At 49.9% G+C, this 21,094-nt stretch overlaps 1 protein-coding gene across 2 annotated transcripts in view; it reads left to right on the plus strand.

The window, feature by feature from the left end:
• PPAT (phosphoribosyl pyrophosphate amidotransferase) overlaps positions 1–21,094 on the plus strand; it is a 444,376-nt gene that overhangs the window by 396,821 nt on the left and 26,461 nt on the right. For both annotated transcript variants that reach the window (XM_069631602.1, XM_069631603.1), the window contains one exon: positions 6,621–6,741. In XM_069631602.1, the coding sequence (XP_069487703.1) occupies positions 6,621–6,741 (121 nt within the window). The remainder of the gene's footprint in view (positions 1–6,620; positions 6,742–21,094) is intronic.

Here is a 21,094-nt window from a genome sequence, read left to right on the forward strand (position 1 = left end):
CGGCCACACTGTCCAAGATGTTCCCTAATGTTTATCCTGTGTCCCAGGGCTTGCTCTGGCCTAGGTACTTGGTTCCACATGTGGTGGGAATGTCCAATTATTCAGACATATTCGGCGGAGCTACTCAGTTGGATTAAGAGCATTCTGGGATTGTGTCCCTCCTTGCATCCCGTGGGAAAGTAAACCACTGCCACTAGCCATTAATTGTAGAAGGGGGTAGCATAAAAATGTTACATGAGAAACTAGGCAAAGGGGGATACTAAGTAACCCCTCCAACGCCCTATGGTAAGATAGTGTGTACTCGGGTCTAGAAAGTTACAAATTGTAAGTTAAGTCAGTTTCACTTTACTGCTCTTGGAAACAGTAGTTTCACCAAGAGAAGGTATTTAAACCTTTGGGAAATCTAAGACTTCTCTGTGACACTGCACTGAAGGTGCTGTGTGTCACAATGCAAAGATGACGACTATGGAGTTTGTCAGACTCCAAAACCAAAAGAAACCGTGCTAAACCACAGAAAAATTACATGAGAGATGGGGGGGGGAAAAATGTTTCTCTCTCCAGGTTAAAAATTAAAAGTCCTAGAGTCCAGCAAAAGCGCTGGGGGTCTCTAAGGTAGAGCGGAATTAGTACATTTCTGAGAATTCTCCATAGCAGCCACTGCCAGTCAAAAGGACTTCTACTAGCTCACTATGTGGACCGTGTCTCCCGGAACCATCTAGGGTAGCAAAGAAGGTGTCTGAGCTGTGTGCTGGGGCCCAGGACCCGTGGCCTGTGATCTTTCGTCAGACGACCCTACTGGCCCCTGGGTCAGGGTACAGTTACACCTAACCTGAGGATTGGCTGTCCTCCGTAACTGACAGTACAGGCTGGCGAGAGGCCAAGGTACATGGAAGCAAGGGAGATGCTGGCCCCCTTCGAATACACCCCAAGAGTACCAGAGAAGGGAACGCCTCATCGAGGCAATAGGTCAACAATGGGTGAAGACGCCGGAGCCACCAGGAAGGACGTAGCAGCCCTCCTCGAGGATATCAGAAACATGAGGGCGTACATTGAGGGAGAGCTGACAAAATAACCCATAGAATTGACCAGATGGAGGAAAGGCTGGAGGAGGTGGAACATAACCAGTGCTCCCTTGACACGATGGAGACACAAATTGATGTGCGCCTCACGGAGGTGGAAAGAAGGGAGGATGAAATACTCCGGAAGATGGAGGACTTGGAGTATCAGGAGAGGCACAATAACTTACGGTTATTTGGAATTCCGGAGAAAGACCGGGAGACTGAGAAAGACTTACACAGCACTTTATACGCCATTACCAAACTCATCTTCGAACAATGATGCAATTGACGAGGTCAAGATTGAGAGGATGCGGAGCGGCGGGTGACCCCAGATCTGTTCTGGTCCGCTTCCACGTCTATGGCGACACTCCCAAATGTTGGAAAAAGCACAGAAAAAGGGTCCAGTGATGTATGGGTCGGCAAGGATGACTGTCTTCCAGGACCTGGCCTGCCTCACCCTCTCGAGGAAAAAAAGGCTCTGTGTACCCCTCACTAGGTGGTTAAACAAAAAAGGAGTCCTTTCCCATCTCTTTTGAAGTGGAGGGATGCAAATGTAGACTAATTACAGAACAGGAGATCAATAGGGCTATGAGCGAACTGATTGGAGAGGAGGGGACCCCGCACACATCAAGGGAACATATCGTAGAGGACAGTGGCGTACACAAGGTTCGAGGAGAAGGTGTATCCTGGGCTCGCAGAAGTTCAGGGAGCAGAAGCTCCTCCTTCCCCCCCGCCCCCCCGACCCCTGAGAGTTGTACACGGAACCTGGTCCTACGTGTGCCCCACGTGATTTGTTGTGGGGAAATCAGAGCTTATAAGTTAACGGGGCGGGGTGCTAGGAAGCTGCAATGGGGTAAATGTTGCAAAGTGGAGGAAGTTGGGGGTATGGGGCTCAAGAATATAAGGTGTGAGTAGAAAGGGGGGGGTAATCCTACAGATTGTTCGGTCTTCATCCGGTGATATTAACAGGGAGGAACCGAACACCCGGGGGGGGGGGGTTGTGGTTTTAGGAGGGGGGGGTACTTGTCTGGTACGCGCTTTTCCTGCACTAGAGCTTTGGACGGGTTGGGTGCAGGCTGTCGCACGGAGGTCACATAGGTGGAATGTAACAAACTCCCGGATAGGGATAACATGAAGACCCTGTTGGGAAATAGCCCCAGGGAGGGGCACCTACTAATAGACACCCTGAATGTGAAAAGTTTGAACTCGCCCACTAAACTATCCATGGTGGCAAGGGAATTTTGAAGGGTGAAACTGGATGTCTTGTTCCTCCAGGAAACAAGAGGGTCCCTGGTGGGAGTCTGCCAAGTTCTGGGGCTCCGGTCCCTTGAGAAAGGCAGGGGTGGCCATTCTGGTAAAGAAGGAACTTAGAATGGAAGTCACCAAGGTTTGGTTGGATGTGGAGGTGAGAGCCCTACTGGTCTCGGGAGACGTTAGGAATGCAAGGTTCACGTTTGCCACCGTTATATGCCCCCAATCAGGGACAGTTGAGATTCTTGAAAGACACGATGGCAAAAATGTTAGTAGAAAGCTCGAAGCATTTGATCACAGGGGGAATTTTAACACATGGGTGGACCCGGTCAGGCACAGGCTTGGGGGCTGGGCACGGGAGCCCCTGGGTCCCGGAGATTGCAAGTTTCCATGCCTCCTTGGGAGATTGGGGGGGTTACGGAACATATGGCCCCACTATCACCCAGATACGCAGGGTTATATGTTTTATTCCCTTCCACATGGGACTTGCACGAGGATCGATTACCTCTACATTTCTAGAGACATGGGAGGAAGCATGGGACTCGGAGATCATCCCGATATCCTGGTTCGACCACGACATGGTGACTGTGGAATTCCTGTGGCTGAGTCTCTCATCCAAGGGGTCTAAATGGAGATGCAATAACTCCTTATGGAAGGACCCCGTTTTTTACTTGGAAATGAACAGGGAGATAGCGGAAAACTATAAGATCAACGACAACAGGGAACTGGATAGGGGAATCGTCTGGGATGCAGGGAAGGCTACTTGGCGCGGGATCCTAATGCGGCAAGTTGCACGTAAAAAGAGGTAAAGGGCATTAGTGGAGCAAAGGTTGCGGGAAGAGATAAGACACCTGGATGTGAAAGCTCACACTCCCGGGAGCCGGGAGGAGTGCATACAGGAGGTAAGGGGAACTGAGACTCCTGGAGAAGAGGAGTTATTCGTAGTCTGCATTTTTTTTTAAAACAAAAATGTTATGGGAGAGGGGACAAAGCAGACGTCCTCCTGGCAGCGAGACTGAGGGGGCAGTGAGTGGAGTGGAGTGGAGAGGTGGGTTATGGAAATCGAGGAAAATGACTGGGAAACAGAGCCCACTGGGGAGGGAATCGCAGATGCCTTTGCAGCCTTTAATGAGGAATTGCGTGCCTCTGAGGTGAGCCCCGAGGCACAGGATATGGACACCTACCTGGGATCCACTAATATGACCAAACTCTCTCAGGAAGAAGCCTCAGTGTTGGGGGCTCCCATAATGGAAGAAGAAAATCAGAAAGGCGGTGGCAAGGTTAGCCTTGGGAAAGCTCTGGGTGATGGTTTCACTGCAGGGTTCTATGAAACATTTCTCCTCTCCCTACTCCCCTTTCTGACCGCGTTGTTCAACTAAATACTCAACACGGCCCGGGCCCCGGAATAGTTTGCCTGACTCTTATTACAGTGATTTCCAAAGAGGGTAGGGACCCCCAGAGATGTGTGGCATATTGACCGATTTCCCTTATAAATACGAACGCCAAGCTTTTCACCAGGGTGATGGCCACGAGATTAGAAAGGTATATGCCTAGACCGATTCACTCAGACCAAGTGGGGGTTCATAAAGGGGCGTCAGTGGCGGACACGATGAGGAAGACATTACTACTGATACACTCATCCCTATGACGTGGGGGTGGGGGCATTGCTTCGCTCAATAGACGCTAAGAAGGCTTCATCAGGTGGAGTGGGGCTTTCTTAGGGTTGTCCTTGTTAAATTCGGTATTGGGGAAAGGCTCCTTCGAGGGATCATGGCGGTGCACGGTGTCCGGTCAAAGGGTCGACTACAAAGGGTTGAATGGTCAAAGGATCGACACCAAATGACCGAAAACAAAAGGATCGATTTTTTTTTTTTTTTTTAAATTACATTTTTTTGGGGGGTTTTCGTTTATGGGAAAAAGTGGTTTTTACCACAAAAAAACGGGGCTGGGGGGACCCCCCCAAAAAAATGTAAAACAATTTCAATCCTTTTGTTTTCGGTCCTTTGGCGTCGATCCTTTGACCATTCGATCCTTTGGTTGTCGATCCTTTGACCTACAGCCGTGGTGCACACATCCCCAATGGCCTCGGTCATGGTGAACGGGGGGTTCTCACGCCGATTTGTGCTTAGGAGGGGAACTAGACGGGGGGGGTATCCCCTCTCTCCTACATTGTACGCTATGTCAATCCAGCCACTTGCCCAGCGGATCATGGATGACCTGGGGGTGGTGGGTATTACAGTGGAGGAGTGGACTATAAAATGGCCCTATACGCAGACAACCTGTTGCTGCATGTCCTTAAACCCCTTGTCTCCATACCAGCAGCACTTTGACTGATTGAAAACTATGGTACCATGGCCAGACTGAAAATTAACAGATTCAAGTCTGTTCTTTTCCCCTTGGATAGGGGGAGGGACGGCGATATTCAGAGGTTTACACCACTCGGGATGGAGGTCAGTTTGTCCACAATGCGTTATCTAGGCATTAATCTTACAAAGCACCTCGAGAGGTTATTTGACGCCAGTTACCCTCCTGATGACTAAAACACACGCACACAGTTAGCAAAATGGCAAAAGCTAACTATTTTATGGTTGGGTTGTCTTAATGCACTGAAAATGGTGGTACTTCCGAGGGTTCTGTATATGTCCCAAATGCTCACAATAAGGATCCCTGAGGGGTTCTTTTGTGAGATGCGGGGGTCCCTACAGTTTCCTATGGCAGGGGAAGGGGGCCAGAATTCCCAGAGCAACACTGACTTTACCAACGGAAAAGGGAGGGCTGGGCCTCCCTGATATGCGGCTATACTATAAGGCCGCCCAACTCAGAATCCTAATTCCTCACTTAAGGTCACAAGCAGACCAACAATGGGTGACCCTGGATAACTTTCACATGCACCCTACCACGGTCGGGGAATTGTTGTGGGTGCCAAATTGCCAAGGAGAATCCGAGATCACCCCATTTTGGGGACAATATGGGACATCTGGAGGCAAGGGGCGGACATAAAGAGGTCACCTCATGGCCTTCACCCCTGGAACACCTCTGAGTACTGGGAGTTAGAGACACCATATTTAACTCAGGAAGATTTCAGGAATGGTTTAAGGCCAGTCGTGAGGGGGTGAGGCAGCTTTTCAGGTGGGGGGGCACTTTCATTAGCATAACAGATCTAGAGGAGGCCCTGGGTATAGGAAAACTCAGTATTCTTGTACTTTCAGCTCAAAGGGGCTCTCGCGGAATCGAATGTTAGGGATAAGATGGGGAATGATCTCCTGTTTTAAACTTTGCTGGACACGAGCACTGAAATCAGAGGGTTGATATCAGCCATGTATAGGGCACTGGTTGCGGCGGGACCACTGAGAACCCGAGAGGGCGAATGGAAAGAGATTTAGGGCTGGAAGTGGATGAGGTCCTCTGGAATAGACTGTGCAGGAGGGTCACTAAGATGTCGTCTTGCCAGTATAGGCAGCACTCCATTAAACTCCTTCATAGGTGACAGTTTGACCTAGTCAGAATGTATCCTTCTATGAGTCCCAAGTGTTGGAGGGGTTGTGACGAAAGGGCCGAATACACTGTGGTGGGGCTGTCCCAGCATACAGGTCTTTTGGAATGAAGTCCTTGGGTGGATCAGAGACCTGGAATGTGTACCCAGAGATGGAGAAAAAAAAACCTTGCTGACCATGTTTGGGATAGGGGAGGTGGACGGAGAGTACTCCATGCTCCCAAAATGGCTGCATCCCTACTGCCAGGGCATGCATAGACACTAAATGGAAAAAGGGCAGGGGTGGGGGAGGAAAACGTGGAGTTGGTGGGGGTTTGTTCTCGTTCTGACTGTTTTCATGTGTTTTTTGATTCAGTAATGTTGAACTGTAACATTCTTCTGCAAAATAAAACCAAATGTGAAATAAAACAATGTAGCATAAATTCATGTCTTCTTGACCTATATCACGAGATGTTAACATAGAGGACCTTTCGGAATGTGATATCCGAGTGAATTCATAAAAAATAGAAATTCTCAAATGTATTCAGTTTTTAATAGCTATCTGTGAGTACCATAGTCGAGTTCACATATGTAGAGCATTGCACATTGCTGTATCTGGTGAGTGAAAGAGGCTAGTTGCATTGTCCTTCAGGCTTAAGCTTTAAAGGGATTAAGTCCCCATGTACAATTACATTTGTTTTCAACACTACCTTCCCCCCCGTGACTACCTTCAGTTATTTGATGTAAAGTGTTTTCAGAAATGTTCATTTTGGTAGCATTTCAGTCGTCCTTTTGAAGTCTATCTTTTTACATTTAATGGTTTGCCTCCTTTGTCTCAGGTGCACATCCGTGTAGCGTCACCGCCAATTAGATTTCCCTGTTACATGGGCATCAACATCCCAACTAAAGAAGAGTTGATTGCAAATAAGCCAGAATTTGAAGACTTGGCGGGTTATATAGGTAAGCATACTGTTTTGCAACTGCTATTGTTCAACAAGTAACATTTTGCAGTTGGGCACATATTGACTTGGTATTTTGTTCATGGATTGTGCAGGGTGAACCATTGTCTGTTAAATTGGTGCTGTATCATTTTTAATTATTAATTTTAACTCTTGTAAGGATGTTAACTCAGTGGAAGCACGAATGCCTGAAACATCTCATCTGCATACATTCCCCTTTTCCTCATCTTGGCCTATGACAATAGAGTTGGAGAAGCTCTGCCAATTGCTAGACATGCAATAGTTATTTGTCCATAGACCTCAACAGGATTCTTCTTGAAATTGTTTAGGTGAAGCAAATGAACAATAATTGTTTGTGTGGTCTATGATTTGCCCCAAATCATCTTCCTTATTTCGCCACAGATCTGTTCCTCCCTCCAGGTTGAGGATTGGCTTTTTGTGGTAGAACTCTGGAGCAGCCATTTCACTACAGTTCCAGTCTTGTCACATCATCTCTGGTTTCTTTGATTTGTATGGACATGTATCAAAGTGTGGACCTCCCCGTTGGTATGAATGGACACTTCCCATTCTTTTCAGTATGGCACCTTCGAACCTGTTGAAGATTATCGGTACTAGGACATGATTTATATTATCTGAGGTGTCAAGTGATAAGGTTGGAGCTGTTGGGTCAGCAGATCGGTGACTAGTAGGGTAAAACCTGCCCAACAGGATACACGAAAATTCTTTAATGTGGACACACATTTATTTATTTTATTTATTTTACATTTATAAAGCACTCACACAGCCCGCAAGCATCGAGGCGCTGTTACAGGAATTGTTTTTTTTTTCTTAGTTGCGTAATTGTGTTTTTGTCTTAGTTACGTATTTATAACGCGCTTAAACACCCAGAGGTTTAAGCGCGGACCCGGGGATCAAACCTGTTGTTGCTTCGTGTCGTCTTGCTTCCAAGACGCGCACGCTGCCGCTGAGCTATCCTCCCGGGACACACACACACGTAATGAAGGGGTTGGATTTGTATTACTATGTGAATTGTGGATTGTCTAACTGGTTTGCCATCTTGACCTCTGGGAATATTCAGTAAGCATAGGAATCTATAAAAGATGCCATCGCTGGAGAAATTCTCCTTCAGGTAAGTAACTTCGATTTACTCGCCTTGGTGACTAATGATCCATTCCGAAATCTTTACTCTTTTCTCCATGTTGCACTCTCTCTGTCCTGTCCCAAAAAGTGGATTGAGACCTGCTATTTCATTTGAAGGTTCTGTTAATTATGTAGAGCTAAAAACAGGCTGGTTTTCATGCGCTGGTATGATCATGTTGTCAGTAGATTAGGGATAGAATCTAGTTTCCAAGAGAATTGGGGAAAAAGCTAAAAGAAATAACACTTTTTTAAGCAAATACATGTAGTGGACCTCGGCAGCTTTGGGGTCTGTTGGTAGCTCATACCAGAATTCTCCAGCCATTAAGGAGATAGCATGGCCCATGACTCCCATTTTCTTAAATGGCAAAACTTGTAAGAACCCGGCAGAGAAATATTGGCACCGTTCTAGGGATCCAACCTGTGCCCAAATAATTTCGGAAGGTCTGGATTTGGCCATAATTCTTCTACTAGTGGAAACTCTGGTGGGTTTTAGCCCATGGACTTCCATGAGGTGTTGTCAAGAACTGATCATACATACTCTTAGATCGAGGTCCTGAGTCTTAAGTCTACCCGGTCCCAACCCAATATTTTTGTTTATGCGAAGTCTAGCCCGGCTTGCTTCAAGTTTCTACCACTGGGGCATGCTAACCTGTAAAGGTACTGACCATGCCAAGTAGCTACAGTAAGGACTACTTCAGCCCTCATTAACACTCCCTCAACCTTCAGAAGACTAAGTGAAGTATCAGGACACAAATGCACCGGTTACCAGGCCCTTTGCTGCTGGCTGAGCCCTGATAATCCTAATAAAGAGTATCAGTATCTGTGCAGTTCAGAGCCCTTTCCTCTGCTTTTCAGCATGGGTCTATTTCCCTCTCTCATATTTTGAAAGTGAAAGCCAAGAGTTGTGTACCTAGTTTGGTCCAATTCTATCTAAGCCATTGGAGATGGTACTCATTTATCCATATCCATATCATTTTTTCAAGCAGTGTGGCTTTGTGTCCGGGATAGGATGGGGCATGGTGGAGTAGTTCCTTAACTAATCTTCCCTCCTCTCCAACCCAGGTTCTTTGGGATCAGCTCTAGGATGAATCCTACTTTGGGGTTCCCTCTTCTTACTCATGTCCCTTTTCTGGTCATGCCTCTAGAAGAGGCGCCTTTGGCTCTGCTGTTTTTTTTTATTTTGTTATGAGAAGGCAATTGTCACACTGCTGGGAGAGTCAGATAACCTATGGAGAGCGCACTTCAACAGCCTCATTTTCATTAGCCATTGTCAGGGGCAGGATTGGGTTCTATGTTGTCTATAGGATGTGTAAAAAGCAGGATTTCAATCTGGATCCTTGAAGTTTTGAGTTCTCTTCCCATCGGGTCAAGGCACATTTATGAATGTCCTATTTCTTACTTGGTAGGCAGATCCAGGCCGATTGCCTCATTTTCGTAAACATAGCCGCAGAACACCACTTTAATCTAAGTACCAGCTCACTGACTACTATAGCCCTCTCCCGCCAGTCTGTTTAATAATGCGTAGTCTGCAAGCAAAATAATCCCATAGCAAACCACATTAGAAACTATGCGAGTGCAAAATGATCTAAACTGTTCGGGAGATGGAATGGGTTAAACAGTTTGCTGGACACATCACCATACATATTCAGCCTGCATGTTCATAGGTGACCTCAATCTACTCTGGATGGAAGCCACATGTTAGTTTCCATTGTCCCAGAGTTTTAAGATTACCACTTCCGGAACCCCAAGAATCTGCGCTCAGGGAAGGTAGCTTGAACTCCTCCTTTTATTTCATTTTGTTCACTCTCTAACCAGGTCCCTGTACAACAGAACACTGTAAATGGATGAATCCAAAAGCATAGGTTCTCCAGCACGGGTTTTGCATGGATTCACATGCTCATGAATATTCCTCGTCGTTAGTCTGGGAATCCTTGGTAAAAAGAAAAGTTTAGCTTTAAACTGCTTGTCTCTATAGCTTTTCAGTGTCCTTTGGGTCATACTGCCCCCAGCCAATAACACTGGTCCTCAGAAACCATAGATTTGTAGATACTGTGTGCCTTGGAAGGCAGCTAAGATAACTTCTATCTGGGTGCTGAACAGATGAACAGTCCTCCACAAAGCTATTGATTCAATAGTCTCTTGGTTGCAGATTTAAACCTTCAAGACCAGTTTCTATGAAGGAAAGTGAATAAATAAGGATCCAGGGTAACATAACTAACCGGCCGAAGGGCAGGTATATAGCCTGTTTCGCAATAACATCTGGTCAGTCGATGGTATCAGAAGACTTCAGGGAGAGCCTTACAGTTTTTGGAAGATTGCAGGGACTAACGGAACGTTGGTCTGATTCCTCATTTGATGGGCATCATCTTCTATGCTTGTTAGGGAGTTTTACACATGTTGCTGTCTGACAGAACTTGGAAAAGCCCACCTTATGTGACAGGGTTGTAGTCCTTGGGTTTAGCCTGAACTACTACAAAATTTGATGGCAATGGCGGCTGAGGTGCCAGGCTTAGTCTACAAGGAAGAAAGGCTCTAGTAAGGCACTCATTACTTGGAGTATACACTTAGTTCACTGACACACTAAACGTTATATAAAAATAGTGATTTGTTTTATATACATTAAGGCTTTATGATTAAATCAAGTAAGTACTATTCACACAGAAATATCACAACAGAATAAAAGGTAGCACACTTTACAAGAAGATAAAGCAACACAAAGTGAGAAACTACTGATACCAAATAAGCAAACTTTACATCAACTCTTATAACTTGTTACCCTCTGCCTAACCAATCTGGGTGATTCTCCGAGTCAAGGGAGGTGTCTTCAGGTTTGCAGGTAAGTTTATCAAGTTGGAGCCCAATGGATCGTTAACCCCAATGGGACTTGGTTGGGTTGGGGGGTCATGTGGGGTGGAGGGGTGGGGGGTGGATGTCAGGGGGGAGAAGTAACAGCTAAACTGCAGCAATCAAGAAAAATGCAGTGAGACCAATGTAAGTACCTAGGGCCGGGACTGTACCTTCGCAATTCAGAACTTTGTGCAGCAGGGTGGAGTCCAAGGTGAGGCGACAGTTGTCCCTGATTCTGATTTCTTGGCATGAGTGGCTGAAGAAGGAACTTTGGAGCGAACAGATGGATGCACTCGAGCAGTGGGATGCCCAGCAGTGGTTCTTCATGGCACTGGTGTGTTGGAGCCTTTCACAGGCTTTGCGTCCACAATGGGTGTTGTCTGGTAGCCTTCCCTTCGTTTCACGGTCCACGACATATGGGATGTCTAGGAGTGGAAAAGTCACTGCAGGGCCAGAAGGATTCCCACAACGTACCAGCCGAAACTGCGCTTCACAAGACATTGCACCGCAAAATGGCACACGTCCCAGGGTATTGGGAGTTTGCAGCCCAGGGAAGGTCGCAGCTCTTCGTGAGATGGCGCAAAATGCAGGTGGTTTTCAGACTGGTTAGGCCGACCGGTCCAGGGAATGAAGTAGTATTTAAGAGATATTCCCTGTCTACGAATTCCTATTTGGATCTTCAGTCCAGTGGTCGACTCTGAAGTTCAGCTCCAGGACCCTTGCCTTTTAGGCAAGAAAACTGGCTGAGCCTACCAATAGCCAGGTGTGCCTTTCATGTAAATCTGGGGGATTGCTGTCCAAGGGGACAGCCAGCATCCCAGTGCAAACTGGTTCCAGGCAGGCACACTGCAGGACAAAGACTAGTGAAGTTTCTGTTGCCTCCCCCGCTTCCTGTCCTTTCAGGCACCCAGAGAGCCTTGGCGGGCTTTCCAAGGGAAACCTGCCAAAGACCAAATACCCCTCAAGACCTCCTCCACCCAGGCAGGTAGAAGAAAGCTCACGTAAGAACAAGTCGTCATGAGCAGGGCTTAGAAAAGTCCAGCCACCATTTAGGCAAATTATGACCCCCCCGCGCCCCCCTGTGTCCCCTGTCGCAGCTGCAATGGCAGTCTGCAACAAAAGTCCACACAGTTGTGCAAAAATGTACAATGCCACCAGCCTGTCAGATGAACTTGTAACAGTAACTAAAGGTTACTGAGACGGCGAGAAAAGGAGACAATGTTTCCTCAGCATTCTGCATAAGGTGGGGTGTGCTCATCTCACAAAATAAAATATAGGCGGGACAAAAGGGCATGCCCCCCTTCCTTGATAACATGTGTTCTGATGTTTGTTCATCTGCTTAGAATCACATGCTGTGCATAAAGTCTGACATCCAGTGGTCACCGCAGAGCATTGCATCTTGTTTTTTGGGAATCGAGAGGGGACGTCGACATGGGTGTGCCTATAACACTATCCCCATATATTAACATATGGAGAGTACTCCATTTAAATTCTGCCCCAAGTGCAACCGTAAGTTCCCTTGGGTAGATAAGCATAACACCTGTAATCTGTGTCTGCCTAGGGACCACCTCGAAGCAAATTGCAGAGCGTGTAAGCTCTTTAAAGCTAAAACACTTGGGGACAGCTCCACCAAACGTTGGGCCCATTACGCCAGGCAGCTCCAGGCCAGGGACGCGGTGGGTTACTTCAGTGATGGCAGCAACACCGCCGTATCGGACGGCGAGGGCACAGGGGTGTTGTTAGACGCCAGAGTGCAAGCCCTCGACCTCGAAGGACTGTCCGGTGGGGCAGTTATGGGGACCATACCCGGCGGCACAAGCGCTACCCACACTCCTCTAAACACACTAACCCCACCCGAGACTTGACACGTGGCTCTACACATGGGAAAGGGGGGGGGTGGCGGAAGAAAGCTTCTGAACACCACAAACCTAATTCTTCTGAGAAGTCCAAGACCCAGCACCCTGTCACTAGGCCTAAAGTTGTCCCTCCCACGCCACAGGATATGGGATTGGAAGATAACCCCAGCATGAAGTGGTCATTCCCAGTTCCAAAGAATGGAGGTCTGAAGACATCGACAGAGTGATGAGGATGTCTTTTATGGCAAATTTTTACAAGAAAAATCCTGATTAATTCCTGAGTTATCAAAATGCCCCTGCTACCTCTACTCCTTCTGGATCCAAAGACCCTCTACCTCGTAGTAAAAGACCCCGTACTGAGGCTCCAGTTCAGGGCCTGATTTCAGACCCACTCACTATTGAACATTCTCATCAGTATGGTGAAGATCCAGACACAAAAATACTGGATGACCAGGCAGGGGTTGAATATTATGGAAACGATGTGGACGAGGAGGAGGAAGACGAGGCAGAGGCCTATAGTCTCGACTCCCTTAGTCCCAAGGACCCACCGGTGAATGACTCACCTGTGGACAATCAACCATTACTGAACGAGGTCTTCACTAGAGCTGCAGACCACTAACAGACACAGAAGGGGCTCAAGAAGGGAGGGACCTTGCAGAGCAAATTATGCGGAATAGAAAGACCATTGCCCAAGCCATACCAATTCTGAAGTCCATTCAACGCAGAATGGACCCCTCTCTGCTCACCCCTAATCTTACCCGGGCAGTCAACCCAAGAATAGAGAAATTATTCAGGGTCACCCCCACCGACCCACTTTAATATAAGGGGTCATCTTAAACCCGACTCATTGGTGGTTACAACCACCAGGAAAAAGGCGAGTACACCTCTAGCATCCTCTGAAGCTCCCCCAGACAAGGAGAGCAAAAAGATATATGGGGCAGGAAGGAAAGTGGATTCCACTTCCACTTACCAGGCAAGAATTGCTAATATAACCACTCTGCTGGCAAGTTACAACTGTCACCAATGGGAACAGGTAGCTGCCCTCGTTGCTTCCGCACCTGAACCTCTAAAGGGCCAGTTAGCCCAGATTGCGTCAGAAGGGAGATCGGTGTCCGGATGCATTCCCCATGCGACATTTGATGCAGCAGACGATGCAGGCCGGCTCATCGCAGAGAGCAGTCATCAAGAGACATGCTTGGCTGAGACAGTCGGGGTTTAAAGTCGAGACCCAAGACACACTCGTTGACATGCCGGTGGAACCAAATGTCTTGTTTGGGAAAGCGGTGGAGGAGGCACTCAAAACAGCCAAGGACGAATACGATACCCTAAAGTCCCTTGGACAACTAACAAACCCACGAACCAATGAGGGAATAATAATTTTCGTCACTCTCGCGGCCGAAATTCCCAGAGAGGGTCTAAATGCTTTAAAGGGCAAGGAGCATCGTGGGGAGGCAACCAACAGGCTTCAGAGTTTCGCCAGAGGTCAAAAGAGGGGCCGTGGTAGGGAAAAGGAAGCCCATGTAGAGGCGCTACACCCCCCAACAAACAGTGACATTCTGCTCCGGGAAGGGATCCCTTCGGACAGTTGGGTGCTGTCCAGTGTCCGCGGGATACTGCATCGAACTGTTGGAACGCCCTGCGACCGTCCTCCAAGACAGAAAATACACTCCTTGGAACACCAAAGAATCCTCCTCAAGGAGATCGTCATTCTTCTTGCAAAGGACACGATGGAACTTGTCCCGGGCAACAAGGTAAACAAGGGTATTTATTCAACATACTTCCTTGTGCCAAAAACAAATCTAACAATGCGCCCAGTATTAGACTTACGCCCTGCAGTATGTCAAGCCCCAAAAATTTCGCATGACTACACTTCAGTAAGTAATACCCCTACTAAAAAGGGAGATTACATGGCAACATTGGACTTGAAAGATGCTTATTTTTATATTTCCATGTTCCCAGCTTACAGAAGATTCTTGCGCTTCAAGGTTGACAGCCAGTCCTACCAGTTCAAGGTGCTGCCCTTCAGTATAGCCTCGGCTCCAAGGGTATTCACCAAGGTACTGGCGGCGGTGGTGGCGGCGCAACTATGCAGAGAGGCAATCCCAGTGTACCCTTACCTGGACTTCTGGCTCATCACAGAGGAAACCCCCGTACTTTGCAGATCCAACATTCAGAGAACGATCAACCTCCTCTTCCAATTGGGCTTCTCTATCAACGAGAAAAAAATCAAGCCTGGTGCCAAGCACCTCCAAACAGTTCCTAGGAGCTGTCCTAAACACTTGAGGGGTTGGCCTTTCCATCGGAGGAAAGAATTCGGAATCTATTACTGCAAATTCCTCAATCAGTCCGGTTGTCAGATAAGGGTTCGCAAAGCGATGTTTGCTGGGCATGATGGCGTCATGTATTTACCTGGTTCCCCACGCGCGCCTGCGCATGAGACCCATGCAGGAATGGTTGGCAAAATAGTGGTCTCAGGCAAGTGGTCAGTGGGACGATTTAGTGGTCGTTTCGCCAACACTAGTACAGAGTCTTCGCTGGTGGACAAAAGAGAACCTGTCAAATGGGAAACCCTTTTACGCTCCAGAAATACAGGCCGTAGTCATTAGACGCATCCCTGTCAGGGTGGGGAGCATACCACCTTCACCACACAGTTCAGGGCCACTGGTCTCTCAGTGGCCAAGAATCACATCAACCTGCTAGAACTTTTGGCAGTCTTCAGAATGCTTCGAGCTTTCAAACCCCACCTATCGAACCGGTCAGTGCAGATCCTTACAGACAGCACGATCGCAATGTTTTACATAAACAGGGGGGCACTCGTTTACCAAATCTGTCCAGGCGTGCCCAAAAAATTTGAAGATGGGCACTCGCACGGAACATTTACCTGTCGTCTCAACATGTTCCAGGGGATCTCAATTCACTAGTGGATGCTTTGAGCAGAGATCCCCTCCCAGAAGAACACGAATGGCGTCTACACGAAGAAGTCGTAGAAGATCTCTTCTCTCAATGGGGTTTCCCCACTGTAGACCTATTTGCCACAAGCAAAAACAGACCATGCCCACAATTCGCATCCGGGTTCCCCCAGCCAGGCTCCAAGGGAAACGTTCTATGGATGAATTGGTCAGGGATATTTGCCTACGCGTTTCCACCAACCCCTCTGATGAGGAAGGTGGTCAACAAGATACACTGGGAATCGATGACGCTCATCCTTGTTGCTCCCATGTGGGCGAGGCGATCGTGGTTCATGCACCTGCGCAAACCGGCAGTGTGCGAACCCATCAGACTCCCATGCTGGTACAACATACTCTCTCAGCACGAAGGACAAACGGTGCATCCTCAACCCAACTCAATTAACTTGGCAGCATGGCTCCTGAAGTCAGTTTGGCCATCTCAATGTACCTCAGAGATGCATGGATATCCTAAAAGAATCAAGGAAACCGACCACAAGACAATGTTACATTGATGAGTTAAAAAGATTTGTTATTTGGTGCCAGAATAAACAAATCAACCCAGTTGATTGCACTCCTTCCAATATTGTCACCTACCTGCTCCACTTAGTGGATGCAGGGTTGGCATTTAATGCATTCAAGGTACACCTGGTGGCGCTGTCATCCTACACCACCTCCCATAATAAGGTGTCATGGTGGAAGGTGCCAGTTGTCAAAGCCTTTATGGAAGGGTTGAAGAGACTCCATTCTCCAATTTCTAACCCACCACCAGGATGGGACCTTAATGTGGTGCTTGCTAAACTCATGGGACCCCCCCCCCCTGCCCCCTCTGAACCCATGCATAAAGCTAGTCTCAAACACCTGACTCGTAAGCCTGCCTTCTTAGTTACATCCATAAGAAGGGTCAGTGAAATTCAGGCTCTGTCAGTGCAGGATCCTTTCTTTACTGTTCATAAGGATAAACAGGTTCTATGAACTCACCCTAGGTTCTCACCTAAGTTAATTTCAAAATTCCATGTTAACCAGGCCATTGAGCTACCAGCCTTCTTCCAAGAACCCAAAAGCTCTGCTGAGGTGAAACTACACACACTGGATGTGTGAAGAGCGGTCCTCTACTACGTAGACAAGACCAGACTGCTAAGTAAGACAGATCAACTGTTCGTCTCCGTAGCTACAGGCAGAGGAGATCACGTCTCTAAAGGTGCCATTTCTAAATGGATAGTCAAATGTATCCAGCTGTTACTCCCTTTCAGATAAAACTGCCTTTTACGCCAAGGGCCCACTCTACAAGAGGCACAGGACCACCCTGGCTTTCATTGCAAATGTACCCCTTGACACCATTTGCAAAGCAGCTACATGGAGCTCTATTCACACTTTTACTCAGCACTACTGCATTGACACACATTCCAAGACAGATACTCAAGTGAGACAAGCGGTTCTAAGACATTTGTTCGCTCATGACCTTTCCCACATCCCACCTCCTCCTTCGAACACTACTCGCTAATCAATGCACAGCATGTGATATAAGCAGATTCCACAAGCCTCAGAAGGGATACATTACTCACCGTAATCGGATTTCTGATGCTTGTATCTGCTTAGATTCACCTGCGCCCACCCTTCCTCCCCTCTGAGAGAAGGTGCATGGATGCTTGTAATCTTATCTATCTGCTTGGATACTCTGTGCTCGCGCTTCTCCAGCATGGGGTCTGGCATGGATTCGCATGCTCATGAATATTCCCCGTCGTCAGGCTGGGAATCCTCGGTAAAGAAAAATCAGTATCAGTTTCGTTTCGGATCTGTCTTTCGTAGTAGTAACCAATCACTGATCTCTGCGTCATACTGACCACAGCCAATGACTGCCATCTCCCTAAGCCCCGCCTCTGGCAGCCATCTTCAGATTTTTACAGCACGTTCAAGTGTTGGGAGTCCTCGTGCTTAGCTCTCGAGCTTTTGCTGCGTGTTTCGCGCTTCTTCAGGTGAATTTTCTCATTTTTTCGGTTAATCGAGCCTCAAGCTCCACCGTTTCTACTCCCGTTAACGGGTACACGTTGCAGGATTTTCCTACGCCCCTCAAGGGTGAAGATTTCGTCAAATCAACCTCTTGGAGGATTCCAGAAGATTTGCGGCCTACTTCGAGATGGCCCAGGACGCGAGTTCGTCACCCGGACCCAAGCTGTTTCGCAGCTGCCCTGGATGCGGGCTGCAGAATGTGTTTAAGGAGGACGAACATTCGCGATGCCTCTACTGTCTTCATGGGGACAAGACTCCTGTAGAGAAGGACTGCCAGTTCTGCAAGAACTTGTCGGAGCGGACCATGAGGGACCGTCGATCCCGTCTCGCCAGCTGGTTGGAGAAGGGCTCAACGGGTGAGAAGAAGAAGAAAGGATTAGAGCTGGCTTCTAAGTCCTGTGCGGGCGCCCCGGCGACGGGGGCCCAACACCAGGCCAAGCGCCGCGAGTCCGCTGGCTCCGGGACTGCCGAAAGGTTGGGCTCTTCGGTCACCAGGCAGGGTGCACCTTCCCCGGCACCGTCAACCACGACCCAGCGCTCCGGTTCGGTGAAGAGGAAGTCCGAGACCCCGGGTAAGCTTCGGGAGAAGCCCCGTCCGATCTCGGGAGAGGGGGAGCGAGGCGTCGCCCCTCCCCCTAAGGAGAAGGCCCAGGACGCACCTAAGGTGGTGAAGGCCCCTACCCAGCAGGCAAAGGCCTCTATTGAGGCGATCGCGGCGACTCTGGCCAAGCCGGCAGAGACCCCGCCAGCGGAGACTGCCTCCGGAACTAGAGTTTCCCTACCGCCAAGGTGGGAATCCTCTTTCCAGCCCATCGTCATGGCCCCCGTGATGGAAAAAGGGGGGGGGGGCACGGTAGCCTCCTCGAGCTCGGAGTCAGCCTCGGAGGGGGAACTGACCGAGGTCGTGAGGAATCTCGAAGTCCAATTCCAGAAAGTTTGATCCCGCAAGGAAGATCCTCGGGAGATTAGCGAGGAAGAGCAGCCTTCCCTTCCGGCGCAGCCGGAACCTAGGCCTCAGGATAGCTCGGCGGCCATTTTGTTTGCGATCCAGTCCTTATGCTCTGAGATAAGGACGAGATTACCAGGGCCCAGGCCGGAGGACCCGCAACCTGGCCCGTCGGGAAGTCCTCAGAACAAACGACAGAGGACCCAACCCTCTCCTCCGCTCGCCCCCGTAAGGCCTGCAGTTCCCTCCTCATCCTCCCACGAGTCGGGAGATGACGGTGCGGTGGGCTCGACGACGGGTTCTGAGGGCGACTACGACGGAACGGGTCTCCTGTCTCCCGTCGCACGGGGCTCTCCGCCCGACGAGATTGGCTCATTCCACGCCATGATCGCCAGGGCGTCCGAATTGTTCCAGCTCTGCCCGGAGGAGCAGAAAAAGGAAGGTTTCCTCTATCAGCGCCGGGAGGCCAAGAGGAAGACTGTCATCGCGGTGCCTCTAATCGATGACATCTGGGAGGAGGGCCTGTCGGTACTCAAGAACCCCCTCCACGGCACCAGCCAAACGGGACCGGTACGAGAAGTAGTACCGGGTCCCCGAGACCGCTCCCCTGTGCCTCAGGGCCCAGCCAACGCCAGACTCAGTCGTCTCGGCGGCGGCAAAGAAGAAAGCGGCGGGGTTAAGGGCCTCAACGTCGAATTCCCTTCCGGGCGGCGAGGGAAAGAAGTTGGACGCCATGGGGCGACGACGATCAAAGCGGCCAACGCCCTGGCGATCGTGGCCCGTTAAGACAGGGAGCTCTGGTTTAAGCTGGCCCCCATATTGGACTTCCTACCAGACGACAAGAGGTTCGAGGCCCTGGAAATACTTCAAGAAGGCGAGTTGACGTTGGACCACGCCATAACTGTGGCAACCGATATTGCCGACCGACTTCCGTCAGGATGTCCAGACCAGGGTGTTGGACATGCCGTTCGACGGCAGCAACTTGTTCGGGAAGGCGGTGGACGAATCCTTCCAAGCCATAAAGACGGACACGGCCCGCGCCCTAGGAGCCCTTCAGCAACGACGGCCCTTTCGGAGCTCCGGAGGCAGACAGGGGGCCTCAAAGGCATCCAGTGGTGGCTCGTCCTACCGCCAGGCGGCACGCTCTTCGTCTCAGGAGGCCTACAGGGGTCGCGGCAATCAGGGAGCGCCTCGCCGCCGTCGGCAAGGTGGCCAGGGCGGCAAGGCCACCACCTCCAAGCAGGACTGAACCGGCCGTGGCCTCGGGCCCCCACCGAAGCACCCCGGTGGGAGGCCGGCTGACGAAGTTCGTCGGCGTGTGGAAGTCCATCTCCACCGACCGTTGGGTGCTGGATACCCTGGCAAGAGGACACTCTATCGAATCCCTAAAGAAGTGCCCTCACGTTCCACCTGTGGCCAGGAAGGCAAATCACGTCCCGCAAGTGCTGTTGGAAGTACGGGCGATGCTCAGGAAAGGCGCCATCGAGCTTGTCCCGAAGAGGCTCCGGGGTGTACTCAAGGTACTTCCTCTTCAGGAAGAAGACGGGCGGCTGGCGCCCCATCCTGGACCTTCGTTGTTTGAACAAATACATCAGGTCACAAAAGTTCAGGATGGTCACCCTCCAGCACGTGCTGGGACAGCTGGAGGAAGGCGACTTTCTATCGTCGCTGGACCTGGAGGATGCATACTTCCACGTTCCCATCCTCAAAAGTCAACGAAAGTTCCTCAGGTTCGTCGTCCAGGGACGCCACTACCAATTCAGAGCACTGCCGTTCGGATTGAAGTCGGCCCCCAGGGTCTTTACCAAGTTCCTAGCACCTGTGGCGGCGCGGCTGCGCCTGCAAGGGATTCACGTCTACCCCTATCTGGACGACTGGCTCATCCGCTCAAGGACGAGGGAACTCGCCGTTGAACAGACTGCGAGGACCGTCCAGCTACTCACAGACCTGGGATTCGCCATAAATTACCCAAAGTCCCACCTGGTGCCGTCGCAGGTGGCCCTGTTTCTGGGAGTGAAGCTCGATACAGTGAGGCGCCTGGCGGCACCGTCGGAAGAACGGACGAAGACCATTCTGGGCAAAGTGCAGCGCCTGCTAGCCACGGACGAGGCCAGGGTGAGGTCCATCAAGTCCCTCCTGGGGATTATGTCCTCTTGCATCTACCTGGTGCTCCTCTGCAGACTACGGATGCGCCCTCTTCAAGAATTTCTCGACGCCCGTTGGATGCAGGCGACGGGCACCTTCGAAGACAGGGTCCCCCTCAACGAGGTGTTCCGGCGGGCACGCCGGCGTACCAGGAGACGGTGACCACAGACGCTTCCCTGGAAGGTTGGGGCGCCCACACCGGAGATCTCCACGCAAGAGGCCTCTGGCTCCCGGAGGAGAAGCTCCTGCACATCAACATCCTGGAACTCCGAGCCGTGTTCTGGGCTCTCAAATCGTTCCTCCCGTCGCTCAAGGGCAAGGTGGTGCGGATCTTCACGGACAACACCACGACAATGTTTTGCATACGGAAGCAGGGAGGCACCAGATCCCCTGCCCTATCCAAGGAGGCACAGGATCTGTGGCACTGGGCGGTTGCCCAGGGGATGTTCCTGGTTCCCTTCCACC

The sequence above is a fragment of the Ambystoma mexicanum genome, chromosome 6q, assembly GCF_040938575.1.
Source record: "Ambystoma mexicanum isolate Mex_15411 chromosome 6q, UKY_AmexF1_1, whole genome shotgun sequence".
NCBI lineage: Eukaryota > Metazoa > Chordata > Amphibia > Caudata > Ambystomatidae > Ambystoma > Ambystoma mexicanum.